Raw genomic sequence first — 25836 nt, forward strand, 5'->3', positions numbered from 1 at the left:
GACCAAAGGCTTGAAATGAGGTTACCTATTGTGCTTTGAATTAATTCACTCCATTTTCCATTAAGAATGGAGTTGCAGTTTTTGTTGACAGGTCTGAGAAAGGAAATCACACAACTCTTCTCAGCAGATGAGACGCAGGGTGCCGACACTGACAGCAGCCCACCTGACATATTAAGACTTACAGTAATGCTGGGGATTGGAATTACTATTCGGCACAGGAAAATGAAAATGTGAGTTCCCTGGGCTGAAACTGCGTGATAGCAGAATATTCAAGACCGGTAATGCGATTCCACATGGTTTACCTCAGCAGGTAATCATACTGTACACCTATGGAGTTGTATGGGAAGGGTTGGGGGGTAATCTAATTTACAGTGTTTGTACATTACACTGACTGCACTTTATTTTTCTGCTTTACAGAAATCCCAACATGATGATTTCAGCACCATCTTGTCTTTAATACTGTGCTTTAAAATATTGGAACCCTGTTTGATTTCTGAAAAGTTTTGAATGTTTCGGTATGCAAGTACGTGGAGTGCGTGTGTCGTGTCTGACATGTCTGCAATTAACATTTCCTTCCACAAGATGGGGCATGTAGCACACCTCAGAGGATTAAAAAAAGCCTTTCGAAAAACACAAAAAATGAAAACATGGAGAGAGCTTTAGGCTGAAATGTTAGAGGCCATCTCAGTTAAGAACTTGTACCGAGTGAGAATCACGAAGGGGGTTCAAAAAAAAAAAAAAAACACTTTAGCTCATTACAGAGATGTTTAACTACCAAGAAGCTTACTGATTTTAAAGGGCCCAAGGTTACCACTGAATAACAAAAAAAAAAAAAAAAAAAAAAAAAAAAAAAAAAAAAAAAAAGCTGCCCAGGAATTGTGCAACAGGGGTGCAGGCCTCTCTGTTTTCACCAGCCCCACCTCCTCCTGGACAAAAGACCCTTTAATTATTACATTGTTATTGCATTCCAATAAAAACATTGCAATGATCTTTCTTCCTTTATGTTTTTAACTGGATGGGGGGTACAGAGGGAGGAGTTCAGGCAAGGGGAACCACCCCGAGAGAGAGCGGGCCCATCCACTCAGAACCTGTGGATGGCGCTCTCCTCCCTCCTCTTCAGCTCCTCCCGGTAGCAGTAGGAGCAGTAGTGGCCTGTCTCTGGGTGCCCGTAGTAGCTGCAGCCTGGCGTTTTGCACTTGGTGGGCTGCAGCGCTGCCAGGCCCCCGGCACTGCCCAGGGAATAGTGGCGCACGGGATGCGGCACACAGCGGCTGTCCGAGCCCGAGCGGGTCTCCCGGAACCCGTTGCAGTAGACTCCTATCTCGCCCGGAGACTCCCCCAGGAAGTCTGGGAGATCCCGGTCGGACGGGTAAGGGGAAAAGCAGCGGCCGCCACGGGAGGGGCTGCCCAGGGAGGGCAGGGCGTGGAGTGGAGGGTTTGGAGGACCCTGTGACAGAGGGCAGTGGCGAGGGAGGGTGGCATAAGAGGGCAGCCCAGGGTAGGTGGAAGGGGAGCCCCCAGCTAGCTGCCGTCGTGATTCCAGGTAGGAGGGAGGCGGCAGATGTGTCGGCAGCGGAGCAGGACCAGGGTCAATGAGAGTGGGCCGGGGAATGGTGTAGGGGGAGGGGGCAAAGGCCGAAGGTGTGAGGTGGGTGAAAGATGGCGGTGGTGATGCATCACCGGGCTCCTCCTTAGCCTCATAAGCTCGGTAACCGAGCTCTGGCCCCTCTTTCTTGACGGGTGTCCCGTTGGACGTTGGCAGCCCCATACTGCCCTTGCGCTCTGCCTCCCGTCGCTGCTCTTGTTCAGCCCGGAAGCGTTCCTCAGCGTCAGCCAGATACCGCTGGATCATCTCCTCCTGGAAGGGCTGTCGGTTGCTGGTGGTGAGGAGGCTGGCAAAGATGAACTTCCTCTCACCTTGCATGGCAGCACGCAGGATGCCAAGACTTAGCTTCACATCTGTACCATACTTATAGGACTCACCGACACCTCCCCCATTCTGCCGCTCGCTGCCCGAGGATGGGGAACCCTTCCCGGAGTCTCCGCTCCCTGCTGGGCCAGAGGGCGAGCCGTCCTTGCTGCCCTTGCGTCCTTTCAGGGAGCCCTTCTTCTTCTTCTCCTGACCCTCCCCACTTTGCTTTCCCCCACCAGTGGTCTTGCCTGTCATCAGTCCACCCATGTTCTTCTTCAGCTTGCTTCCCAGGTTCTTGCCAAAGCTGCCCAGCTTGTTGGCCACAGAATCAGCCCGCTTCTTGTCCTTGTCCTTCTCCTTTTCCCTCTCCTTCTCTTTGTCCTTGTCCTTGCTGGACTTCTCCTTTCCACCCATGCTCCCACCCTCCTTCCCAGAGCTGGAGCTTGATGAACTAGAAGAGGAACTTGAGGAACTGGAAGAGCCACCGCCAGTCTTGGAAGACCCTCCCCCGTTGCCACTAGTCCCACCTCCTCCTCCCCCAGCACCCACCCCATTGGAGCTGCTGCAGACAGACTCCTTGTCAGACTCGCCTGAGTCCGGGGGGGTGCGGGCATCGTCTCCGGGTGACGCGGTGGGAGACTCTGGCTGCGCTAGTGGAGCCTGCAGGGCAGAGAGATGGACCATGAGGAAGGCTCAATGGCAGAGCAAGACCAGAGTCACTGTGACCTTTTACTGATAGTCTGTCCAGGACACAACCAGTAGAAGCATTTTAACTTTGCGCGACCAATGTGATCATTGCGTTTCTGGCATGTGCTGTCGATCACTAGACAGGGACACCGAACTGCATCAGATAGTCAAAAACAACCATTCAAAATGCAGTGATCAGAAGCTTGAGGCACTCTGGAGGGTAAAGTAGATGTCTATGGGAATGGGACAGGACAAGTCAGGTCGCAGTGACTGCACTCCTTCGGGAACAGGATCGGACAGCCCTTCTCCAGTGACCATGAAGGCATGTACTGCAGCTGACCTGTGCGTCACATGGCAGCGGCAACCAGGTGACGGTCATGTAGCTATGCAGCAGATGTAGCTTTGCCTCTAGGGATAGGGTGACACTAACAAAAAGGAACAAGAGACAAATTCAAAACAATGACATTAGCCTTTCCATTTTACATCACACCAAACCAACAGGTTCCTTTTTGTAACCAGACTACAGTCACACAGTGAGCTCAATGGCATGAGTACCTTTTACATTTGTGCTGAGAGCTGAGACACTTGAACATGTAAACAGTCACTCATGTATTATATTCAAATATTTAGTACTTGGGGGGAAAAAAAAAAATCTGTAATCATGTATGACTTATGAGAAACAAAGATGTTTCGTGTTATTTAAAACAAGCGAGACTGGTCGTTTCTAGAATGGTCCAGAATACACCAGGATCAGATTTAAAAAAAAAACTAAAATCCTCTTTTCCACCCACTGATCAGAGTTATATTTAGCCTGGCGTCCATTCACAAAGCTCAATTAGCGATAATCCCCCGATCGTTATCGGACATCAACAGGGCTAATCTGACAGGGCGGGTCTGTCCTAACCAACAGCACTGAACCCTTGTACAGTTACTGAAAAGCTGTATGTAGGGCCACTAACAGTAAGTGACAGACTGGGCATGCTCAGTGGAGCTGCTCACAGCTACAGAGAACGAGTCTTATCTTGAAGGGCTGACCATGTAACAGTGTACCTGGCTAGCTTCACATTGTCTGTGTCGTCTTTCCCCCACTCCCAGTCTCGACCTGGATCCACGGCGAAATGGACAGGAAGCAGCTTGTGCTCCGAGTCAGTCAAGGGGATCACAGCTGGCGAGAGGACAGAGGTCACCGGTGCTTGGCACACTAATTCCTGACACTAGGTTTTAAAATTGTATTGAACTCCTAAAAAGTTGAGTTGAGCCTCACCTTGTTCTTTAGAACTGTCCTGCTGCTCCATAGACACCAGGGCTGAAAAGTGGGCCTGGTCGTAGGCCAGCACCAGGGGTGAGCGGTGGCACTTGACAGCTGGCACTTCCAGGGGGAGGTAGATCCCCCCAAATGGGATGGGTGCAAATGCTGGGGAGGAGGAGGTAAATTACAAGGCTATCTGTACCAGCTTTCCTTATTTGAGTAAAGTCCCTCAGCTCAGTTCATTTGCTTGTACATATTGAGCACTGAATACATGAAATTTAAGCACTTGAAGTGTCTCACTCTGAACATTTTATACTGTCGTCATAAATTAGACTGGTCAGACCCATGGACAGAGCTGGACTTGTGACTGGGAGGTAATGGGGTCTCAGAAGAACCAGAGCTCTTGTACATTTACTGTATGCCATCAGTATAGGACTTCACCAAAAAATCTGCAGTGCATTGAGTTCCAAGGCATCAAACTCAGAAACTTTTGCAACTGCTAAGGACACAGACAGCCAATGACTGAAGTCAGTAGCAGAGTCTCACCTTCCCCTCCAGAATCCCTCAGCATGGTGTCAGCTACCACCACAATGGGCCTCCTCAGGACATGGGCCAGCACAAACACATGGAACTCCTCCAGGCTCTCATACACAGGCTCCTCTGAGGTCTCCAGCCTGCATTTACAACATATACAGACCAACTTAAGGCCAGGAACCCTGGTCCATGTTAACTCCTCTTCTGGCTGTGTTGCTTCTTGCCATGTACAAGAACTTGAACTCCGAAATAATCAAGTCTGCATCATGCTGCCCCTGCTGAGGCTTCTATATCCTGGATTTAGATCCTTGAAAGAGCTCTGCTCCATGCGAGGACATAGCTCACATTACACACTAATAGTAAACAGTTTGTATATGTTGATAATAAGCACTAAGTACAAAACTGTATCACTAAGAGCCGAAAATGGCAGTAGGTTGTGTAGGAAATTCTCCCCGACCCTCTGTACCCAGAGCTGCCGTTGCTACTGTTGGTGCTGTAGTGTATCCTGGGTTCACTGGAAGCCAGCTTCAGCAGCTCGTTCCATTCCTTCTGCCACTCATCCTCAGTGTAGACAAGGCCAGACTGTGGACACAAACACATGCCCAGGCATTCACATTTATTCATTTAGCAGACACTTTTCTCCAAAGTGACATAGAGCTCAGAGAAAATACAATTCGCACATTACATTAGGAGAAAGAGACAGTTGCAGACATGTGATTAAGTAAGCCAGGTTTGTTTCTTTCCACTTTATGCACCGATGTTCATCGCTCGAGTAGGTGAACAAAACTCAGGATAGACTAATCCTGATCACCTTCCTGCAATTTTTTTTTTTTTTTTTAAACATACAATACAGAACTAGCAGCTAAAACACACAGATAAGCAGCCAGTGAGCTTATGTGCAGCTGAACCAAACCTGAAAGGCTGCTCTGAGATGCTTTCCTGGATTGGTGCCACCACACCTCTTACCTCTTTGTTCTGCTGGGTCTGCTGCCACCTCCACCTACGCATCAGAGCTTCTCGCTCCTGACCATGGTCCATAAGGGCATAAAGGGACTTCCGCAACATCAGGTCTCGGTCATGGAAACCCCACATGCCTGCAGAGATAACCCGGAGAATAGGGATATAGATCAGAGACTTAGAGCAGAGTGCAGGGTACAGCTGTCCCGTCCATCTCTTGCCCATTTCATAACTTTGATATAACTGATCAGCAAAGGAGAAGCTTTCACAGGGGGGACAACACTACAAGCTACTTGTGCCCTAAGGTTCGATCTATACAAAACACTTAACAAAACCTTACTGCTGTTACCAGTAGAGTGAAATTGACTTGCTGTACATTATCTACCAAAGGAACCTTTTAACGCTGCAGGACATGCCATTATTCCAAAGAACTCAAGGACTTGATGTAGCAGAAATTGTTTCGACTGACCACCCGCATTTGAGGCCCACAGTCTAATAGATGCCTAGGAGAGAGGGACTTTGTGACTCACCCAGTGAGGCTGCATGCAACAGGCAGTTTCCATCCCCACTCGTTGCTAGGGGCAACAGACTCTGGCAGCTGGCTCCCACCCGGGTCCACCAGTTCAGTCGGCCTGAATGGAGCAGAAAACAGCATTGCATATAAATACGCACATCCCTAAGTTTCTGAACATAATGGGGTCAACGGACTGTAAAAGTCCTATCTTGTTGCCAGAAAGGGGATTAACCAAACACACCTGCATGTTCCAGGGCCACCATCATGGACTGCTCGATGAGGTCCCTTTCAATGAAGCTGCGGAAGTCGTCACGGTACACGGTGAGGTCAGGCAGCTGGAAGGTGCAGAGCGGGGTGTCCAGGAGAGGCTCTGTGCTGCCTGACCCTGTGCTGGAGACATGGGAGCGGGCCAGGGATACAATGGTGGAGCTAGCATGGGAGATGCCTCGCGAGAGACGCTTTTCTGCAGGATGTGGGGAGGATAAAGTACAAAGAAATGGAAAGGGATGTTAGAAACGGGGACTAGGCAAAGGAGAACAACTGAAAAGACACCGTAAACATGTGTGGGGTAGACAATACTGACTTAATATGAGCCCTTAGTTCATCCAGTCTCTCCTACCTTGTACCACATCATCTTGTCGGTGCAGGAGGGGACGTCCCACCCTGGCCATCTCTTTCTCCGGGGTACGAAATTCCCTCTCATCTCCAAAAGTGTATGACAAGTTCCCAGCATGCACCTGCCGTAGCTGTTCAAAGTCACTCAAAGCAGCAGTGAGATCCCAGTTCTTCCCTATAAACCAAAAGGTAAGTCATACATGAGTCAAATACATATAAAACCAGCAATATGACTACGGTTAACATGCTTGTAATAAATATCCCTCATTCTGCTACAGGTTTAAAGCTCTTGAACTTAAAATTTTGGGATATTATGGTAAATGCTACTGAGGTGACATTTACCCTTGGCAATCACCCATGCAGTTTTCAAGGTTGAGGAGGATACAGAAGTGGTTTACCATTCCTTTGTTCCATACATGTCTTTGGAATGCAGGAGGAAACTCAAACACAAGGGAGAACACGCAAACTCCACACAGACAGAACCAGATTCAAACCCAGGTCCAAAACCACAACCAAGGACCAACGAGACATGAGCGCTACCAACTGAGCCACCACATACTTAATGGTGTATCAGTTAAAAATTAAGTTGTGTCGCTTCGTTTACCTAGAAATCACACTGTTCAGACTCACCCTCTAGCAGGTCTCTGGCCAGACCTGGTTCGGCCCCAGTGGAGCGGACAAAGTCGGACAGGACTGCGTCCATATCCACGGTCATGTGATCATGAATTCACGAAGTGGTGGGGGCAGCAGGACAGAGAAAAACACAGGGACTCAAATTTCCCTGACAAACCTGAGAAGGAAAAAGGGGGTGGGGAAGGGGACGAAGAGATTGCCTCCTCTTGGGGTCAGTCGTCACAGCCACACCTGCAGAAAGGGGGGGGGAATCATATCCCTTAATAAAAGGCTACATTACATACACACAATCAATCCACAAAACCATCCCTAATCAACAACCGTGGTGTTCAGTTCTGTGCCGGTTTTTAAAAAGGATCTCTTGAGCACCCATGTCCAGTCTCCTCACCCCAAAGCGACGTGACCCCGGTGGTCACACATCAACCCTCGTGACCACAGTAAATTGAGGAAAGTGCTATGAATCATTTGGTGACGACTGCAGCGAAGAACAGTGCCCTGTGTCGGAAGAGCACAACTTTGGATGATTGCTCTGGTTTCAGGGGCCTCGCTCTAATAACACTGCAGTGAAAAGTGCACATTATAGTAACTGGCTTTAATACGTTTTGACCAGGGTAATGTTTTCAGGAGAACCCACTGTGAACCATGCATACGTCACAACTGAAAAACATACATTTGAAAGACTTAAAAAAAAAAAAAAAAAACTGACATCACGACAAGTTCCTTAATGTTGCTAAATCGACAGATTGATCAGCTCATTGCTCATAACTTTTGTGCACCTTGGTGAGGCAGAAAAGTATAATTAAAACAGCCATTCCTAATGGGACCAATTATCAAGTAAATAAATTTGTTCATGAAACAAATTTTCTTGGACACCATTCAACACTCTTGAGAGCTCAGAATTAGGTCTTTATGGGAAGTAATTAAAATTGAGCGGCTCCTGTAAATCACTCTGTCGAACTCCTAAATTTGGCATGAACTGCCATATCATTTCATGGCCAATTCAATGAACTATACTCTAAAGGATGTTGTAGTCACCTATTCCACCTGTCGGTCAAACTAAAGCAAAATCAGGTTTCAGCAAAACACACTCGGGGGGGGGGGGGGGGGGGGGGGGAGGAAGGGGGAGGGAGAAAAAAAAAAATAATCAATAATCATCCTTTTGTTCAAGAACATGCGTTGCTCCTTGACAAACCTGTCAAACGTCAATCAGCTTTCAGATTTCACAAACACTCTCACAAATACTTCTACCATGGTACAAAAGAAATGTGTGTACATTACTGGCTGAGGACCAAAGTCTTATTAGTTATGTAACTGACAATGATCAACAATGCGAGTTATTCAATGCGATCCCAGTCTATTTATTTAATGAGTGTGGTTACAGCAAGTAAGTGTGTTCTTGTCAAGGCACAACTGGCCAGTCTCACGAACAGCTTGTTTCTCTCAAAAGTGAGGGCCAAGACAGGCAAAACAAATTCATTACTAAAATGAGCAGCTAATACATCCCTAAATGTACATGTGGAACCACACACTCAGACATGCACACACAGTCCAGATATTTATACTTTTTTGGGAGATGTTTTGCCAGTTCCGTTTTTGACTCAATTCACAATTATTGAAAGACCAAATAAATTTATCACTGCAAAAATTTGAATTACAAAAATACAAGGCCAATAAAATGACAGAAATAATCTGAATCCCCTTTGTCAAATCTGAGCTGATGCTCCAGCGAAGTCCCAAATGAATGCCAATTGTTATACTCGTGCCTCAAGACCCAGAGACCAGATCAGGTGATCCTCTGCATGGACGCACCTCCAAACTCATCACTTTGAGCCACGTCGAACTGAGATCATCAGTCAAGGTGTGACACTAAGAGTTACAACATACATCTTGATAACGCCCCTTTATAGAGACGAACAAGAAATAATGGAACTCAAGTCATCCAGCTCTGACTCAGCTCTTCTAGTCTTGTTCTTTAGGTGTCATATAGCAGGGAGTGTGTACTCAGAGCTTGGCGACCAGTGTAGTTCGCAATCCCAGTTAGAGTTCGCATTTAAAAAAAAATAAATAATAATAAAAAAAGACTACTCTGAAGGAATGACCAGAGATTGCTGGAGTATTTAGCACAGACACCTTACATTCAAAGCCCATTTGGACAAAAGGGTGAGTTAAAGCTCAGTTAACTTCGACCCGGCGGTTTCGTCATCCTCTGCATCTGCCCCAAGGCATTAAAGGTGATGTTTGCATAGAACATTAGAACTTCTCCCGCTGCTGAATATCAGCAATGTCAGCACGAAGGGAAATGCACAACTGCGTTACCTTCACACGTTACACGCTGGCACTGCATGTGTCAGCTTTAGAGTCACCGCTATTTGAATGTGGGTCTCTCTCTCTCTCGCCACACTCTGCCCCTTACTGCAGCTTTCATTTTCTCTTTAATTCACACTTCTCCTCGATGTGGGCACTGGAAACGTCTGCGTTGTGTATCACTGCCGGATGGCCTGCGAACGACTTTCCTGTGCGGGGCTCAGGCCAGCTCATCACACCCCCGTGCCCGTTCACCAGCATGAGTGAACCCCCTCCGCTAGCCCACCCGCACATCCGAGCCACTCCTTCACAGCAGCATATCGAGTGAACCTCAGTCAAAGTGAATTTCTCACCTCGCTCCGTGCACTTTTGCGGAACTGAAGCTAGTGTTAATCATTTTACAGTAGCTTTTCTCGGAGTTTAATGAATAAGAACATACCTACCTGGGATAAGTGCAAAGGTGACTGAGTCAAGTGAGAAATCTCATCCCCAGAGTTGGTTAAATGTTGATTTTTGTACGCAGTCCAGTTTAAGTCTGATCTCAGGCTTTTCTGTAGCTGGAATTCTTACAGCAGGATCCTGCAATAAATAGGACTGGTACTGGCAGAACCGGCCCGGGTAGAAGAGGGATCCTCCTTGAGCTCCGCAGCACAATAGCACTCTGTGGAACTCTATGGGTCACAAGACTGGACCAGCATTGGCAGGGCCTCTGCCACGCTTTGGCCCATGGGACAGTGTCGTTGGGGGGCTGGGGGGGGGGGTCACCCACATCTCCATAGCCCTGTGAATGCCAGTGCCACATGGCAGCTACATCAGCTGCATCTCACCTAAGCCTTCAGACATTAAAATCGTAACAGTGATCATTTGTTGCTTATTCAACATTTTGATTCAAAGAGTTTAAGAATTCATAAAAATGTGCACTTTACTGGAACATTCATTCATTATTAATAAGCACTTGTCACTGCAGGGTCGCTGTGGGTACACATTTATTCGTCAAATTTACAATAAATCATTTATTACAAATACCTTTGTATTTCCTGTATACAATGACACTCATGCAATGCTGTTCACATTACCCGCTTTATAATTTTGTACTCCGCTATACGCAGCGGACAATGTGCTGTGGGCTGCTTTGAATGGTGAATTCAGACAATCTGACTACTTTGAGAATCATCATGTGTCTGTACCTGTGTCTGTCTTTTGGTGAAATGCATTTTTTGTTTTTGATGAACTGCATGTTGCTTTCAATAACACGACTATAACGAAATGAAAAGGGAGAGAGCTGAGGTAAAGTGTGCAAACATCCCAAACAGGGCCTCAGCACATCTCAGCGGCGAGGATAAAACAGTGAGGAGACTAAAGCGCGACCCAGCACGAACACATCATTAGCCATCAGTACTGGTAAGTCCCAGCTTTCACACAATCCCCTGCTAATCCACCCAACAGCCAACATGGAGAGCGCAGCTCCCATCTAAATAAACCAGCGATAGTGAGTCAGAGTTACATCATCCTCAGAGTATAACCACTGCCCACGGAGCCCATCTCTCCAGCCATCCCCAGACACACCCTGACCTCCACACTCATCTCATCCCCAGCAAGTCTCACAGTCCGGCACAGTTCCAATGGCCTTGAGAACAAGTCTTATCCAGAAGTTTTTCTTTTTATTTTTTCCTTTAAACAAGGTGTATATATATATATATATATGATACATGGTTGGTGCATTGTGCAAGAAAATGAGAAAGCCATTGATGGGAGAAGACACTGCTGCATGCAGATGCTGGACAGATGTCATTTACATTTACAGTTTTTACATTAAAATGGGTGTTACAGTGTTTAAGGGGCAGCATGGGCAGTAGCAAGCAGACTTGTGTAAACAGTGTGGGCTGATTTTTTTCCCTTCTTTTTCAGGCACAGCTACAGCAGCATGGTTGCATACAGTAGCACGTGGATGCAGAGATAGGCCACTCATCTGTGCCTTAGGCGTATCTGCACAGCTGTGAACTGCTGTGCTCTGTGGTGCTTGACACAGAGTAGTGTTAGATGAACAGTGCATGATCTGCACGCCGTTTTACAACACTCCGGAGGAATGCTGGGGAACACATACATAGACAGGAAGCATTTCACCTATGATGGTAGAATATGAGGCCATACTGGAAAATGATTTTTTTTTTTTTTTTTTTTTTTTTTTTAAACAAACTAGTGATCAAAATCAGGCTTGTGAACAAGACTCCAAGTCCATTTCCCAGAGACCCAACTGATCACAGTCATTTGCCCATTGCTAAAATGGATCATGACCAGGGAACAAGGGCAGCAGTAAAAGTGGAACTGTGCTGTTGGAGCAACGGCACTAAATTGGCTTAGTTTCAGCTCGCTGCTATAAAGCGGCTTTGTTAGCTTGACAGTTACCTAAAAATTACTTGCTGCAAGGGGCAAGAGTCACGCGCCTTCTCCAGTAGACCCTTAATACTCCTGCATGACAACAGGCCATTTGCCGAGTGTGAAGACGGAACAAGAGGAGGAACTCCCGAGATGTGAAATGGTGCAGACAGCCACAGTCAGCGTCAGCGTCTCCTGGCAAACGGAGAACTGCAGCAGACAGGCCCATTAGATACCAACACAGCTGATGCTGAGGAGATGAATTGTAGCAGGGAGCACTGCAGGAGAAAATGCTGAAGTGGAGGCTAGAAAACTGTTTAATGGATGGAGACGCAGAGACAAGTTACACACACTGCCAAAGGAAGGAGGCTATTTGAAGCCTGATGCCTAATTAAAAACCCTTTACTGAAGTCCAGAGATATTTATATTATACATCCTCCACCTGTTCTCAGCCAGCACATGAAACTGCAGTGGTAACACTGAAATGCAGACTCATTGCACTCAGGGCTGCCAAATTACCTCACTTTCTAGTATTGCACAATGACAGGAGTGACCTAGCAGCCAGGAAGACAGGGGCACGGGTCACTCGCACATATTTGCGGACCTGTTGCGCCACCCTGGACTTGCAATATCATTCGGTAACCTGAAATGTGGTGCAAAAAGTCCAAAAAAAAAAAAATTAATGACCCGATGCAGAAAAAGAAAAGGTGTGACAATCACAGAATGAGACTGGCTACATTTTTGAAGTGCAGTATGGAGACACCTTGAGCTCCTCGTGAAAACTACACTCACTTGTGACTTATTTTAAATGTTTATCTGAAACTTACCCAAATCAACTTATAAATTAACACCTACGTAGCTGACTATTTGACTGGATCAAGCCAAGTTTTGGTTATGACTCAAGGGGTCTCTCTTTGACCCAGACTAGCAACCTTACAGCTACAAATCCTTTGCCAATTATCACCATGCTACCTGCTTTCTCAAAGGTTACATTTCAGACTGCTGATCTCATTTTAGATGGTTATTACATTTCATAAATGAACTCTAAATGCATATCAAGCATTTAAAATAACAGAATATTTAATAAAAACTAGAGAGAACCACAGGAAGATGAGGAGGAGAACCTGATGAGGGCCTTGCAGAGCACTGCCACGTGCATCTGGGACAGTGTCACCCTCCTTGATTCTCCTCAGACTAGTCAATGTATGAGCACACCTTCATGCTGAACCCACAGGTCAACAGGTAGACATAAAACATGAGCCAGAGAGTAAACATGGGGAGAAGTGTGAGCATATTAGAAAGGAAATACAACTAAATGTCACCAAACTTATAAAAAAGTTAGTGCAACGCCTCCCAGTTACTAAACGGCATATCCGATACCCTTGGGATAAACCTTTTTGAAATATAACAGCGACATGGTAAAAATAGCTAAACAGTTTCATTTAACACTGAAAAAGGAAGCAAAGAAAACCAAATGCAATAATGTCTTTTCAACTGTGTGGAACAGCCAACGCCTTCATTAATTGCTAGGCCTGTAGATGCATAAAAGCAGTGCAGTGCAGTGCAGCACAGCTATGAAGGACTCCATCAGGGTTTCCCTACCACTGGTAGCGTACAGCCCCAGCTGCACCATTCTCATAGAAGAGATCGTAATAAAGTTCGAAATCTGAAAAGGCAGGTGCTGGAAGCCTATAATACCTACTGCTCACAAACACAAATGGTTAATTACATAGGATGTTGACAAAACACCAAGATCACAGTTCAGCACTGCAGCTGTGACACTAAGGTCCTTCAAAGAACAATAGATTATTTGTTTCAGACCCTCTCCAGGAGGACTTACAGTATTGAATTGAAAACTAAGCTACTTATAAGTATTTACCCATTTATATAGCTGTTTAATCTTTACTGGAGCAACTCACTAAGTCCCTTGATGAAGGGTACTAGAGTAGGAGTGAGATTTGATATTAGTTTGAAGGGTGACTAACAGAGTACTTGCTGGCTGAAACAAAATACATCTTAAAAGTTTGAAAGAAAAAAGTTAAAGGAGGCCTGAAACACAGACTTCCACAGTAAGACCCTTGCAGAATGCAGAGCTTTTCTGTGTCCTTATGTATCCTGCCTCTGATCTCAAGGTTTTCTGCAAGACTGCAATGTAATAAGAGAAAACCAGTGTTTGAAAGACTAAAATAGTCTCATGTAGCCAGGATCTCATAACACTGCATAATCAAAGCTTTGAAAAGAATAGGAAATGGGGGATAAAAATGCCCAAAAAATAAAATATGCATCTAAAAATAAAAACTTGGTACCAGGATAGAAATCACCTAATCGCACCCCACTGGGGATCATGTGAATAAGCTGCTGATCTCAGGTCAGGTCCAAAGCCCAGTTTGCTGGCACACCCCAGTATCACATGGCATTTGAAATTAGCGTGCCTACGAGAGCCGCATTCCTTCAGCATCGCTGCATTAATTCATGCTGCTTCCGTAGCCTCTCCACCAAAGCGCGAGCGCGAACTTGGGTGATGAAGCAGAGTAGTCTGAATGGATGGTGGGGTCATAAGGCCAAAGAAGTGCAAATGTGACCTCTCCCTGCCACTCGGCCACTTCCTCTCACTGGCATTTTATGGTACAAGTATGTAGTGGGGGAGAGAGCTGAACCAAAAAAGTATAAACACAACTAAAGATACCAAACCCAGATCACCTCCATCAACGCACCTGGAGATGATTTTGGAAAACAAGAACCCAGCTTTACAACGAGAAGCTGATAAGTTAGGTGAGAAGGTCGATCCAGGACGCTTGGCTAAGGATTTGTGGACCTTCTACTAGTCAAGTAGAGGCAGGGACATGTCCTATGACTGGAGAGCCACCACCCTCTAAGTCAGCATATGCTAGTTGTGCCGACAGGATGTCAGTCAGGGCAAAGCATTGCATTACTGTACACAATAATGATAGCCAGGAAATCTGCACGTGTTAAACACAAATGGCACTTCAATGTGCTCATGGGCTTCACCAATACACCCAGCAAAATTGAGAGCTTCACCGCAACTTCTGCCAAATGATGGAGAATGCACCAGGGAACTCTTACTGTATATAGATAAAATTACGACAACATCAAGTGTGTTTCCCAAAACAAAGAATCAAATCTCAGTGTTAAAAACCTAACCTGGTACTTTCATTGTTCTGCTGACTTCATTGTTTACTTTGGATGGATCACATTACACGCTCAGTACTCCTGTTCCGATTTCCCTTTCGCAAGTGCACAAATATGTTAGCCAAACACAGCCAATTAAATTTGTATACATTTTTTGCAAACATGAAACAGAATGCATGATCATTTCAATAAATCCAAACGTTTTCAGGGTAATCTAGCTGGAGATGAGGATGAAGAAAGAGCGGTGCAAACTTAGCATGTACACACAACCGATAGCAGGACATGACGCAGACAGCAGAACGGTGGGTTTGTTTTCGTCAGCCGCTGCACACAATCTGCAGCAGGTTTCAGGACCGCAAGCAAGTGCCAACTGCAGCTTCTGTCTCAACGTGGGCGAGCTCTCCTGTGGGCACAAGCTGCCTTAAATCAATTCCTTTCCAAAGGGGATAGCGCCATAAGCTCCACAAAGTTCACACTCCTGCTCACCCAATTGAAACAGTGCTAAATACACTTCAGAAGAGAGGATTAGAGCAACAAAAGTGAAACAGCTCTAGGAAGACACCTGAGTCCAGTCAGTCAACATTCATTTGGTACATTCAACAGGTCATCTAAAACTTTGCAGAACTCAGGAGTCCATCACATTGCAGGTTCCCACTAACAATTGAAAGTTTGACTTTGAGAACCAACAAATTGGCCAGGAGATCAGCAAGAGTCTAATGCAAGTTACCATGCAGACCCAGATCACAGGAAGAGCAAAATTAAATGCATATATTCCACCTAATGGTTGAACAGGAATGGACTGGTTTAAAGGAAACATCTAAAAATCTTAAGCTAATGCTCATTAAACCATGTAAAGCATAGTCTGCATCAGAGGAATAGAGAGGGGGGGGAGAGGGAAAAAAAAAAAAAAAAAAAAAAAACCGCGCTCCCTCTTTGGTGGAGGACACCACTCACTCAAAAGGCTAATATGTCCTAACAGTCTGGGTGTTACACCTCACTGCTTGCTTTCTACACACATGGAAACTGACTCCACATAATGGAGTAGGCTGTGGATGACAGTGGAAACCAGCCACCTCACCCCTCTACAGTCTGCTTCCCTTTGGACATCTGAGCTCCCAAAACATTTTAAACCACTGGTATTTTCAAGGGTGGGAGAAATCACAATGTGAACTGTGCAGCACACAAGGCAAGGACTCACCTAAACATGTGGAACTTCAGAAGACTATATTAAGAAAAACTGAATGAGTTAACGTGAGTTTAACATTTTTGACAGAACCTGTTAAAATTCTCCAGCAAGGACTTCTCACAAATTCATCTTCATTCATTTATTATCAATAACTACTTGTCCACTGCAGGGTCACAGTGGTCTAGAGCCTATCCTGGATGCACAGGGTGTGAAGGAGGGTATAGTCTGGAAGTAACACCAGTGCATCACAGGACAATCCCGAAAAGATTCATTCACACAAAGTCTCAATTCACCTGACACACACATCTCGGGACTGTGGGAAGACACAGGAGCACCTGGGGTTAATGCTTAACACTGGTAAAACATGGGAACTACACAGACTGAGCCAGATTCTAATATACATTCAAACCTACTGCCAAGGGAGGCACAAGCACTACCTGCTGTGCAACCACACTGCCCTCTCCTCACTGAAACATCCTTTGAAACTTTTAAAGGTTTAGCGTAGGCTTGTATTATATTCTGACTATCTCTACCCACCTAGTTATTCATCTCCATTTACAACTATATATATAGAGACATACAGGTATAAAACATGGCTCTGCACAAAACACTGTCCTTGATGGGCTGATCGTCCCGAGGGGCAGACATAATGCTCGTCGTTACATAAGTGCCATCTAGGCAAGGCTGAACTTTATGTTGGTTTTTCTACAAGCTCTTCAGACATTCCTCAGAAATGAGCGTTGTGCCAACCCTGGAGCGAGAACGCCAGATGAAGCCATTTGAAAAACAAACTCATCACGCGTGGGTATCCATCTGTGTACACAGGCTCACGTAAACTGAATGTATTCGACCATTTTGTTGGAAGCTCATGTACCAATAATTAAAAAAATGGGTCTGAGATCAGTGGGCATGTTTCCATGCCCTCAAGAACTTTAGATCAACTGGACCAGACGCCTTCAGAAAAATATGAATTATCATTCAACTATATGATACAATGCCCATTACTTGCTAAAACTGAAAAGCTAAATCCCCTCCTTCATACTTTATTCTAGCGCCACACACTTCTAAACTCCTTCTCAGAAAATCTCAGTTTACACATTGACTAATTTTGTCTATAAGCATGACAACCTAGTCAGTTGGTTCCTAACTTAATACTATGTCTACAAACATTTACCCTGAATTTCTGGGCACCCAGGAGGAAATCACTATGACCTGGTCTAAGACTTAAACTCCAGTGTTATAGAGAAAATGAGAGGAATGAAGTGGCAAAAACTTCCAAACAAAGTCATACTTCTGCAAAAGCCCTCTAAGGCAAGGATTGCCACAAATACCCTACAGGAAACCACTGCATGGCCCTTAGTGCTCCTATCCCATGATTCTGTGCATGCTAGCCTGTATTTCCTGCCACAGTAGCCACTGTTCCACTCAGCACTGGCGGGCCATGCACAGGAATGTAAGCTAATCTCCAAAAACATTTCCGGTGGGCCTCGCTGATGCGCAGCCCACGAGCATAGGCCCAACAAAAACAGGCTGTGCGACTTTACAGTGAACCTCTCAACATGAAAGTTGCAGAAAGCTCCTCTGCTGGGATATCCATCAACAAGCAAATTTAAGACAGCGTTGAGATTTTTACGCTAATTGAAAGAACCGTGGGAACTTTTACACGAAAAAAAAAAAGTGGACTTCAAGATGACAGATGACACACTGAGGTGGCTCAAGCTCACGCGGGCAGTAGATTCCAAGGTTCCAGCTACAAAAAACAGGCTGAACTACACTAGCAAATAAGCTGAAGCTCAGTGTAAGGAAGAGCAGATAGCACAGTGGTGCAAGGACCCCACTGAAAAGTGCAGGGCTAGGTATGGGGGGGCAGCTGAACTGCTGCGACTGTCAAAGATGTGACCTCTGTGTGATGGAGGGACTGGCTACTGATGACACTTCCACCGATACTTGTGTAGCTTCTCAACTTCACTTTTCCAGAATTTAGATGCAGAAGGGATTTGAGCATGTGAGTCCATTTCAAGGCTCCAAGCCAGGATTCCCCTAAAAACTCACCAACAGAACAGCGTATGACTTTTCCAGTACTTTTCCAGAAAACGAGACTAGGCCAAGTCGATTAGATAACTGATTGACTCAAGTTCTTCTTTAATGACAAGGGGGCAGAAACATTGAACCTTAAACAGACTGTGTGCAAAACAATCCTTTTCCAAGGCCCGAGAAGTGACAATATGGACACATTCAACAAGACTAGTCCTAGTCTTTTGGGCAAAGAAAATAGGTAGAAGAAAGTGGGGCATGTGCAATTTGCTGAGTCACCCAGCTGAAAAAAAGCAGAACATATCAGGAGATGCGTTACAGCAAGAGCCCACCTTATCGACTCAGTCTGGCCACAGAAAAAGTAGTCTCAAAAATATGTAGCCACACATATAGAAAGTTCCAGAAAACCTAAATAGGGGAACAGTATGTACAGTACCAACTGTTGTGGATGATATCAAATATGAGTAATCAAGCAAAGGAAGACTTGTTATGCAACGACAGTGCCAAGCAGACTGGTCATGTAAAGCAGCCATGTAAGATACCACCTCCAGCACCTCCCGGTGAGCCACAGCCGAGGGTGGCAAGGACCATAATGAAGAAAGGCACAGTCTTGAGGAGTATTCCTCTCTGAATTTCCCAGGTAGCTGGATTTCAGGTACTTCATCAGCTGTCCTCTCTGCTAAAGTACAGTTCAGTTTCATCTAATCTAAAAGTGGGACCTACCCTTGAATCTGTTTTACCAAACATGGATCAGAGATGAGGCTTCGCCTCTGGCTTCTGCAGCAAAACAGGAAAACAAATATTCAGTCTGCTTTTACAAACTGAGCATGTTCACACCATCTCAGTGATAACTGCTTTTACAGCTGCTCATCACTTAGTGTTGATAGCTGGTACTGACCATCATAGAACAGTTCAAATGACCTGACAACAGAAATTCTGATGGTTTGCAAAAAACGTCATGGTTTCATGTAAAATGTAAATACCAGTCTGGCAGTCTGTGCAATGGAAAAATCTCCAAAGGCTGCAGGTTCAAATACCAGTTTTAAAACATTGGACTATGCCTAAGGAAAGAAACACAAAGTTTCAAAAAATAATAAGGATCAGGTTTAAGTACAATTAAACAGTTATTCATACTTATTGCACAAATTCACAGCATAGAGATAAAAGATTAATTCCAAAAAGGTAATGCATGTGTAAACACAGAACTGGGGGCTGACAACTTATGTATTGTTTGAGTATGACTTGCAGAGGAGGAGAATAGGGAATCATACAGTTCTATTCTAAAGCTATTAAAATGCATCATAACAAATGAACCCTGAAAAAATTTACATATACCACTCACCAGAAGTGCAACTTCTGCTGCTGCAATTTGTAGGAGCAAAAATAACATTGTCATGTGTCTAAGCGCTATGTACATAATCCTAGCAGCCAAAGCTGTTTGATCAAGCATGTTTGCATTAAAAAAAAAAAAAAAAAAAGAATTAGGTTACAGAGGTGAAAACCAGGACTGACAGCTATGACTAACAGCCTCTGTCCCCCTCGATGAACCATGACTCTGCACAGCAGGAGAGAGGTGTGTTTTGCCGACTCACCAAGTCGTTCATGAAAACGAGCATATGACCCCTGCTTTGCTTTGGGGTCATCAAATACCCTGGCCTTAATTCACCCAACAACTGTGAAGACTAGTGTGATGTTCCTAGACCTCAACTGACAGTAATTTCATACCAATGGCCAACTAAAGTACTACCGCCATTTCTGAAATTGCATATAATATGCCCAACTTCTTAACTTCCTCGACCTGATACTCATTTTCAAAAACCTTTACTTATAAAACAAAATGCATCAGATGGACAATTCTATCAGAACAAGCACTAGTAGTGCAAGTATGTCATAAATGAAGCTAAGGTTAAGAAATCTTAGGGTTGCTGACTAAAGGCCAGGGAGGGGTTCTGCAGTAGTTATAATTACAGTACCATTAAAAACTTGAATCTCACACACAAGAAAAACAAGAGTTACTCAGGAAACACCTGTTCGGCTTACAAATAAATAAGTTCAATGACCTCAACTAGCCAAGGTGTGGGGACACAGATGGAGTGTAAATCACCGTAAACAGCAGTGTCTTCAGCCTACACTCATGGGCTCTGGAATGAGCGTCAGCTTGAGAAACATCAAAATTAAATGGATCAGTGAGGTCAGCCCCACTCCTATTTCCTGGATGATTGCTATTCCTCTGCTTTCTCCCAACCTTCTCCCACCTGCCTGCTTCTGATGCCCAATGCAGTCCACTTCAAGGTGGTTTGTTCATGTTCCAGAAAGCCCTGCAGCAGTACACTTAAGTTCCAATCCAAATTGTTCCAATAAAATTATACAGCAGTATGAATGGGTAAAATTTTAGGTCATGCTGGATAAAGGATGGTTACAATTTCACTCAGTAATCATGACATCAAGAGCACTGCACACTGAATTCCATGTTGGTTGAACAAACTCAGATGGAAAGGTGTCATCTCTAGCCTGGTTACTGCAAACAAGCAGGTAGGTCAAAACAATTTATGGCCAAGGACTCATCCAAGCAACTTACATAACCCAATGACTCACAGTACCTTTTTATGTTGAGGTCTGCAGAGCGCAAGGACCTACTTTCTAGCATTGCTGATCATCAAGTTCAGGTGACGTGAAGAAGGACACTAAACAACATCATCATAGCAAGATGACTAAGAAGTTTATGAAGAATCAGTAAATTTAGCTAAGGGGTAAACCTAAACTAATGGCAAAAATATCTTATTTTGGAAATTCATCAAAAAAAAAACCCTTTGTGACAATTTCCTGGGGACAAAAGAAATTCCAGAAAAGTCACCATTAATTTATCCTTCATTCAGCCACCCCCCTTTTCTCCATACATTTACTACATTACTGATTAATTGCAAACAAAATCTTTATTGCATATAGCATCACTAACACCATGGACACCATCTCCTGGGATCCAGCTGTTGAGATCAACGATGCATGTGAAAATCCATTACGGCAGTACAACAACAGAGCCAAGTCTTTTATTTGCATATTGCCAACATGTGCCAGCACAACCTTCACCTTGGAAATGGATCTACTTTTTCTCCACCCTAGACCACACAACTTATCCCACAGGATGAGTTTTCATTTGCCAAGGACTTGATGTGTAGGAGGGGAGAGATAAGAAAATGAACTGCAGGGCATGCCCAAAGCATTACACCTGACAAGTACACTATGTCCGTGTTATTTCTTACTCTGGGTGCTGCGTGACTCACTTTTCAGTTCAAGATGCCTGGATACACCTGGTTCAGGTGGGCCTCACTGGAGTCTACACACAGAGAGAAGCACACGGGGGCCGTGTGTCTGCCTAGAACACAGACCCTGAGCCTATAAAAACATGCACCAGCCTGGTGCCTGGATGGACCCCAGTTATCCACCATCATTTTGCCAACACCCACCCTAACTATGACTCAGTTCACCATGAGGGCTTGCTTTGATGAAGCTCTGATGGCTGGAAAATTTTTGTCCTTTGCAAGTGACCAAAAGCCTGACAGCCAGCCTAGTCAGAACACTAGGGCTTGCCACATATAACAGGAGAAAAGTGGTGAGCAGAAATTGAATCTGAACATGTCAGCACCAGGTCCCATTAAGTGCAAATTTCAAGCTGTCACACAAACAAATAGCCAGAAGCAGACAATTTCACAAATAAAACGTCACACAAGTTTGTTTTCAGCCACTACTCAACTTAAATGCAGTGACTGTACCATGGAAACAAGCCTTGCGGGGGGGAAAAAAAAAAAAAAAAAAAAAAAAAAAAAAAAAAAAAAAAAACTTTGACCGCACAGTTGCAAGACCAACCAAGGCATCAACATGCATCATCATCATCATCATCATCTACTGAAGGAACAGTTGCAAACAACACAAAATGACATAAGGAAATGCTCCGATCTGCTTCGGACTCATCAACATCCACCAGCGCGAGTCGAACAGAGTATCCCCCAGTTTCCAGGTCACAGCAGCTTTAGCACATTCCTCAAAGAAACACATTTACGCAATGCCCGATGGTACGTACCAGGTCTTGCACAAATACTCATACAACATCCATTTTGCCAGCATCTACATTGCTGAGCCATCCACACTTCCACCACACCACGTCTTCTGACAGACATCAGTGCCACTTCAGAGGACACGCAAAGACCAAGAGAAACAGCAATGGAAGGTGAACTATCTGCTCAGTTCTTCAGAATGCCACTGCTACAGAGCACAGTAAACTACAACCCGAAAGGCTGTTTTACACATTTCCTAGAATGCGCTTGTCCAGTGCAAAGTTGCAGTGGTCCAGAACCTATCCCAGAAGCACAGGGCCTGAGACAGGGGTGCACCGTATGGATCAGTCCATCAGAGGAAAACCAATCACATTCACTGACACATATACACAATAGGGACAATTTAGTTATTAATTCACCTGAAACACACTTTTGGAAAGGAAACTGAAGCACCCAAAGGAAACCCACATCAAAATGGAGGAGCATACAAATTCCACACACACTGAGCTGACATAAAACCCATAACCTGCAAAGCACCAAAACTACCTGCAACCACAAGTTTGCTGCCATTAGCAAATTTTCTGTTGGGAAACTAAGAAAGCGCAGTCTTTAAACTGGACCAAAGCTGCCTTCCAACTCTGTTCAGTTGAACAAGCACTTCATTGAGTACATCCAAAAACATCTGACCACTATGCGATCAGTAGCATCTGTGGGAAACTGCTACCTAATGAATACTTTCTGAAGTCAAGTCTGGTGTAAGGGTCCAAAAGAAAGCTCATGTTTGGTTTTCAAGAGCTGCCTACATGTGTACATCATGCTGCCCCTTCACATTGCATTAACTACTCAGCTAATCTATACAGCATCACACACTTTATAATCAAAACTGGGACAGAGCATTTTCCACTGAATGCAGTGGAAAAAATTAAGTTCACACACACACACACACACACACACACACAAAATCTTAAATCAAACAAGCTAGGCAACCAGGAAAATGAAGTTAGCGCATAGCAAGAAATTGCTGCAGAAACACCAGCACCCCACACCTCTGACCACTGTTTTCCCCATTCCTAACTTGTCCCAGTTTCTCATTTCAGGGTGGCTGCCCACATGGGACAGTGGGCTGACAAAAGGCCTGGTAAATAAAAGGGTGAATAATTAAAGACCGGGAGTAAAGCTACACCGGAGCCGTGGCCGTGCTGGCTGCAGTGTGTGAAAAGGCCGAGCCGCTGGCCTGCCTGCATGCGGGAAATCTATACCTTCTGCATCATGGCCTAATTAAATGGTTCTGATCGCAGACACTGCGCTGTAAGACCCACGTGGCTCCTTCACGTGCCTCCAGCAGTCCTTATCTACGAAACGCTTATACAAAGAGGAGCTCAGAACGTCCATGAGACTTGCCAGTGTGAGAGAGAGCGAGGAGCCGAATGGGGGAATAAAAGAGACTAATCGGTGTGTGTGTGTGAGGGAGAGAGAGATGTCCATTTCTGGTACATGAAGTTCCCAGATTATCAAAACCACCTCACCATCATACGGACGACCACGGCACTAATTGACTAATTCTTGAAAAGGATTAGAACCAAAGCTTTCTAGCACCCTTTGCTTGAGACACCCATCATACTGGAACACACAAGATCCACACCTGGTTATGGACAGCAAGTGCAGTCATGCCCTTTTACTAAATACCAGCAATTAATTAATTCATGGCAATGTATAACCTGCCAATCACATGCCAGCAGCTATTAAGTAAGGCTTTTAGTCAGAGACACAGTCTGAGTCTTGGTTGGAGCTGCTGCCTTTGGACCCAACGGTTGCAGGTTCAAATCCCACCATCCCAGTATATTAAAAAAAAAAAAAAAAAAAAATTCTCATGAGTAGGTAATCGTAGGTGAACACTTACACTGTGAGTCGCTTTGGAGAAGCGCATCAGCTAAACGAATAATAAAAATGTGAGGAAAGATCACCGTCTCCATTGCGGATCTAATATATAATATATAAATATTATAAACACTCAATTCAACATTTCCGACGAGTTACATCACCTATTCAAAAGCAAGCAGAATTTTTTTCAAGCAGCAAATCGAGATGTGACAGAGAAAGAGGTCAGACACAAAGTTCCTAATTTTAAAATAAGAGACACATCATAACAATTAATATTAAATACACCCGGCCGAACTCAGAACTGTAGCTCCTCGTCCCACTCCCACCACGAAAACGGGCTAAGACTAAGTGTCTATATTAAGCAAAGCTCGAAGGAAGGAAAAAAAAAAAAAAAGCTTAACTCATTGGGACTTTGTTCGGAATTTTTAATCGTAATTTTTTTCGTCAGAAAGTGAACTTGACTGACGCGGTGCTGCTGCTACAACCAGCGACGGGAGGCTTAACCAGCTAACTAGCAGTGTGTGGACAAGCGGCCAGCAGCGCGAGCTGATTTAGTTCACGACCTGCTCAGTCAGTGAGCGCCACACTCATTAGCTGCCTGGCCGCCTCTGCCGGTTGGCTAGTACTAGTAGCAGGGTGGCTAGTAGCAGTAGCAGAGAGAGAGTAGCTCAGGACAATGCGCTCGCTGAGCCCCGCTACTAGCCGTTAGCCACCTATCCATCGCTCTCCGTATCACCTCGCGCTCCACAACCGCCACGGTCCGGCGCGAGCCAGAGCTTTTCCCGCCCTCGCCTCAGCCGAGCCAGCAGCGAGCCTCCAACACACCGCCCTCTCTCTCCGGGGCTGGGCAACCGGGAGCTGGCAGAACTCTGCTCGAGGACACACGGTCGGTGCACGAACCGTCGCTTCTTACCTCGAACGGCCTCGCCGTTCTCATTCCCCCATCCCGCTGGCGGCTACTCCTCGGACCGCTCACTGTAACGTCCACAAGGCTTTTGACCACCGACTCCCACCACGAAACGGACCGCGGGCGCTGGAAGTCACACACTTCACACCCAAAACGACCTAAAGTGTTTTCTTACTTACTTACAATAACAACAATGTCAACCAGGCGCAGTTTAGACCCTCCCACCTGAGGGAGCCACTATTTTCTAGCTTGCCAATCACCGAAAAGGTATGACTGCCACTCAAAACAACCAATAGGCGTTTAGAGCAGGTCGACATTTTGCCTTTCTATTGGCGAACCTACAACAAGAGGAGCAGCTATTCGTTAAGCTTCTTCTAAATACTGGCCTGTCGATTGGTAAACACGCATACGGGTAGAAGGTGGGCGACTGTCCTTTTTTTTAACCACAAACTCAACACAATCATCAATGATTGGTCGATATGTCGATTTAACTTTTCTTAACCAATTAGAGCCGAATACGCCGAGGAGGTCGCTGAATCCGTAAGGCTCAAGTACCTCCAGGAGCAAGTAACCAATAAAAAATGAAGAACAATTAACTATGTGCCCGGCGATTGGCCACAGAAAAAGAGAGACGTAATCTTTGGTTCCAGGACCCTATGGGCTGGGTCTTATGATCTTGATTGATAGCCGACGCCATAACACGAATGAGCTTGCTAAAAGATGACGTCATCGTTAGCGGAAAGTTGTTTGAAGCGACTTCTTTTTTTTTTGTCGGATTCTGTGCTTGCATTCCTATAGACTCGTGTATGGTGTGTAATTCTTGCATGCTGGCGTTCGTTTGCACA

The 25836-nt window shown here is 45.1% G+C and overlaps 1 protein-coding gene across 1 annotated transcript; it reads right to left on the minus strand.

Moving 5' to 3' along the window:
* Positions 1-848: 848 nt before the first annotated feature.
* Positions 849-25202, minus strand: LOC108930352 (OTU domain-containing protein 7B-like). The gene is made up of 12 exons (XM_018745564.2): positions 24998-25202; positions 7099-7332; positions 6473-6643; positions 6095-6316; positions 5870-5971; positions 5349-5476; positions 4849-4964; positions 4395-4522; positions 3864-4013; positions 3650-3764; positions 2940-3024; positions 849-2572 (listed from the first exon to the last, which is right to left on the minus strand). Exons 2-12 carry the CDS (start codon positions 7181-7183, stop codon positions 1082-1084), a joined length of 2793 nt encoding a protein of 930 aa, XP_018601080.1. The 5' UTR covers positions 7184-7332; positions 24998-25202; the 3' UTR covers positions 849-1081.
* Positions 25203-25836: the final 634 nt, after the last annotated feature.

This window comes from Scleropages formosus, chromosome 23, assembly GCF_900964775.1.
Source record: "Scleropages formosus chromosome 23, fSclFor1.1, whole genome shotgun sequence".
NCBI lineage: Eukaryota > Metazoa > Chordata > Actinopteri > Osteoglossiformes > Osteoglossidae > Scleropages > Scleropages formosus.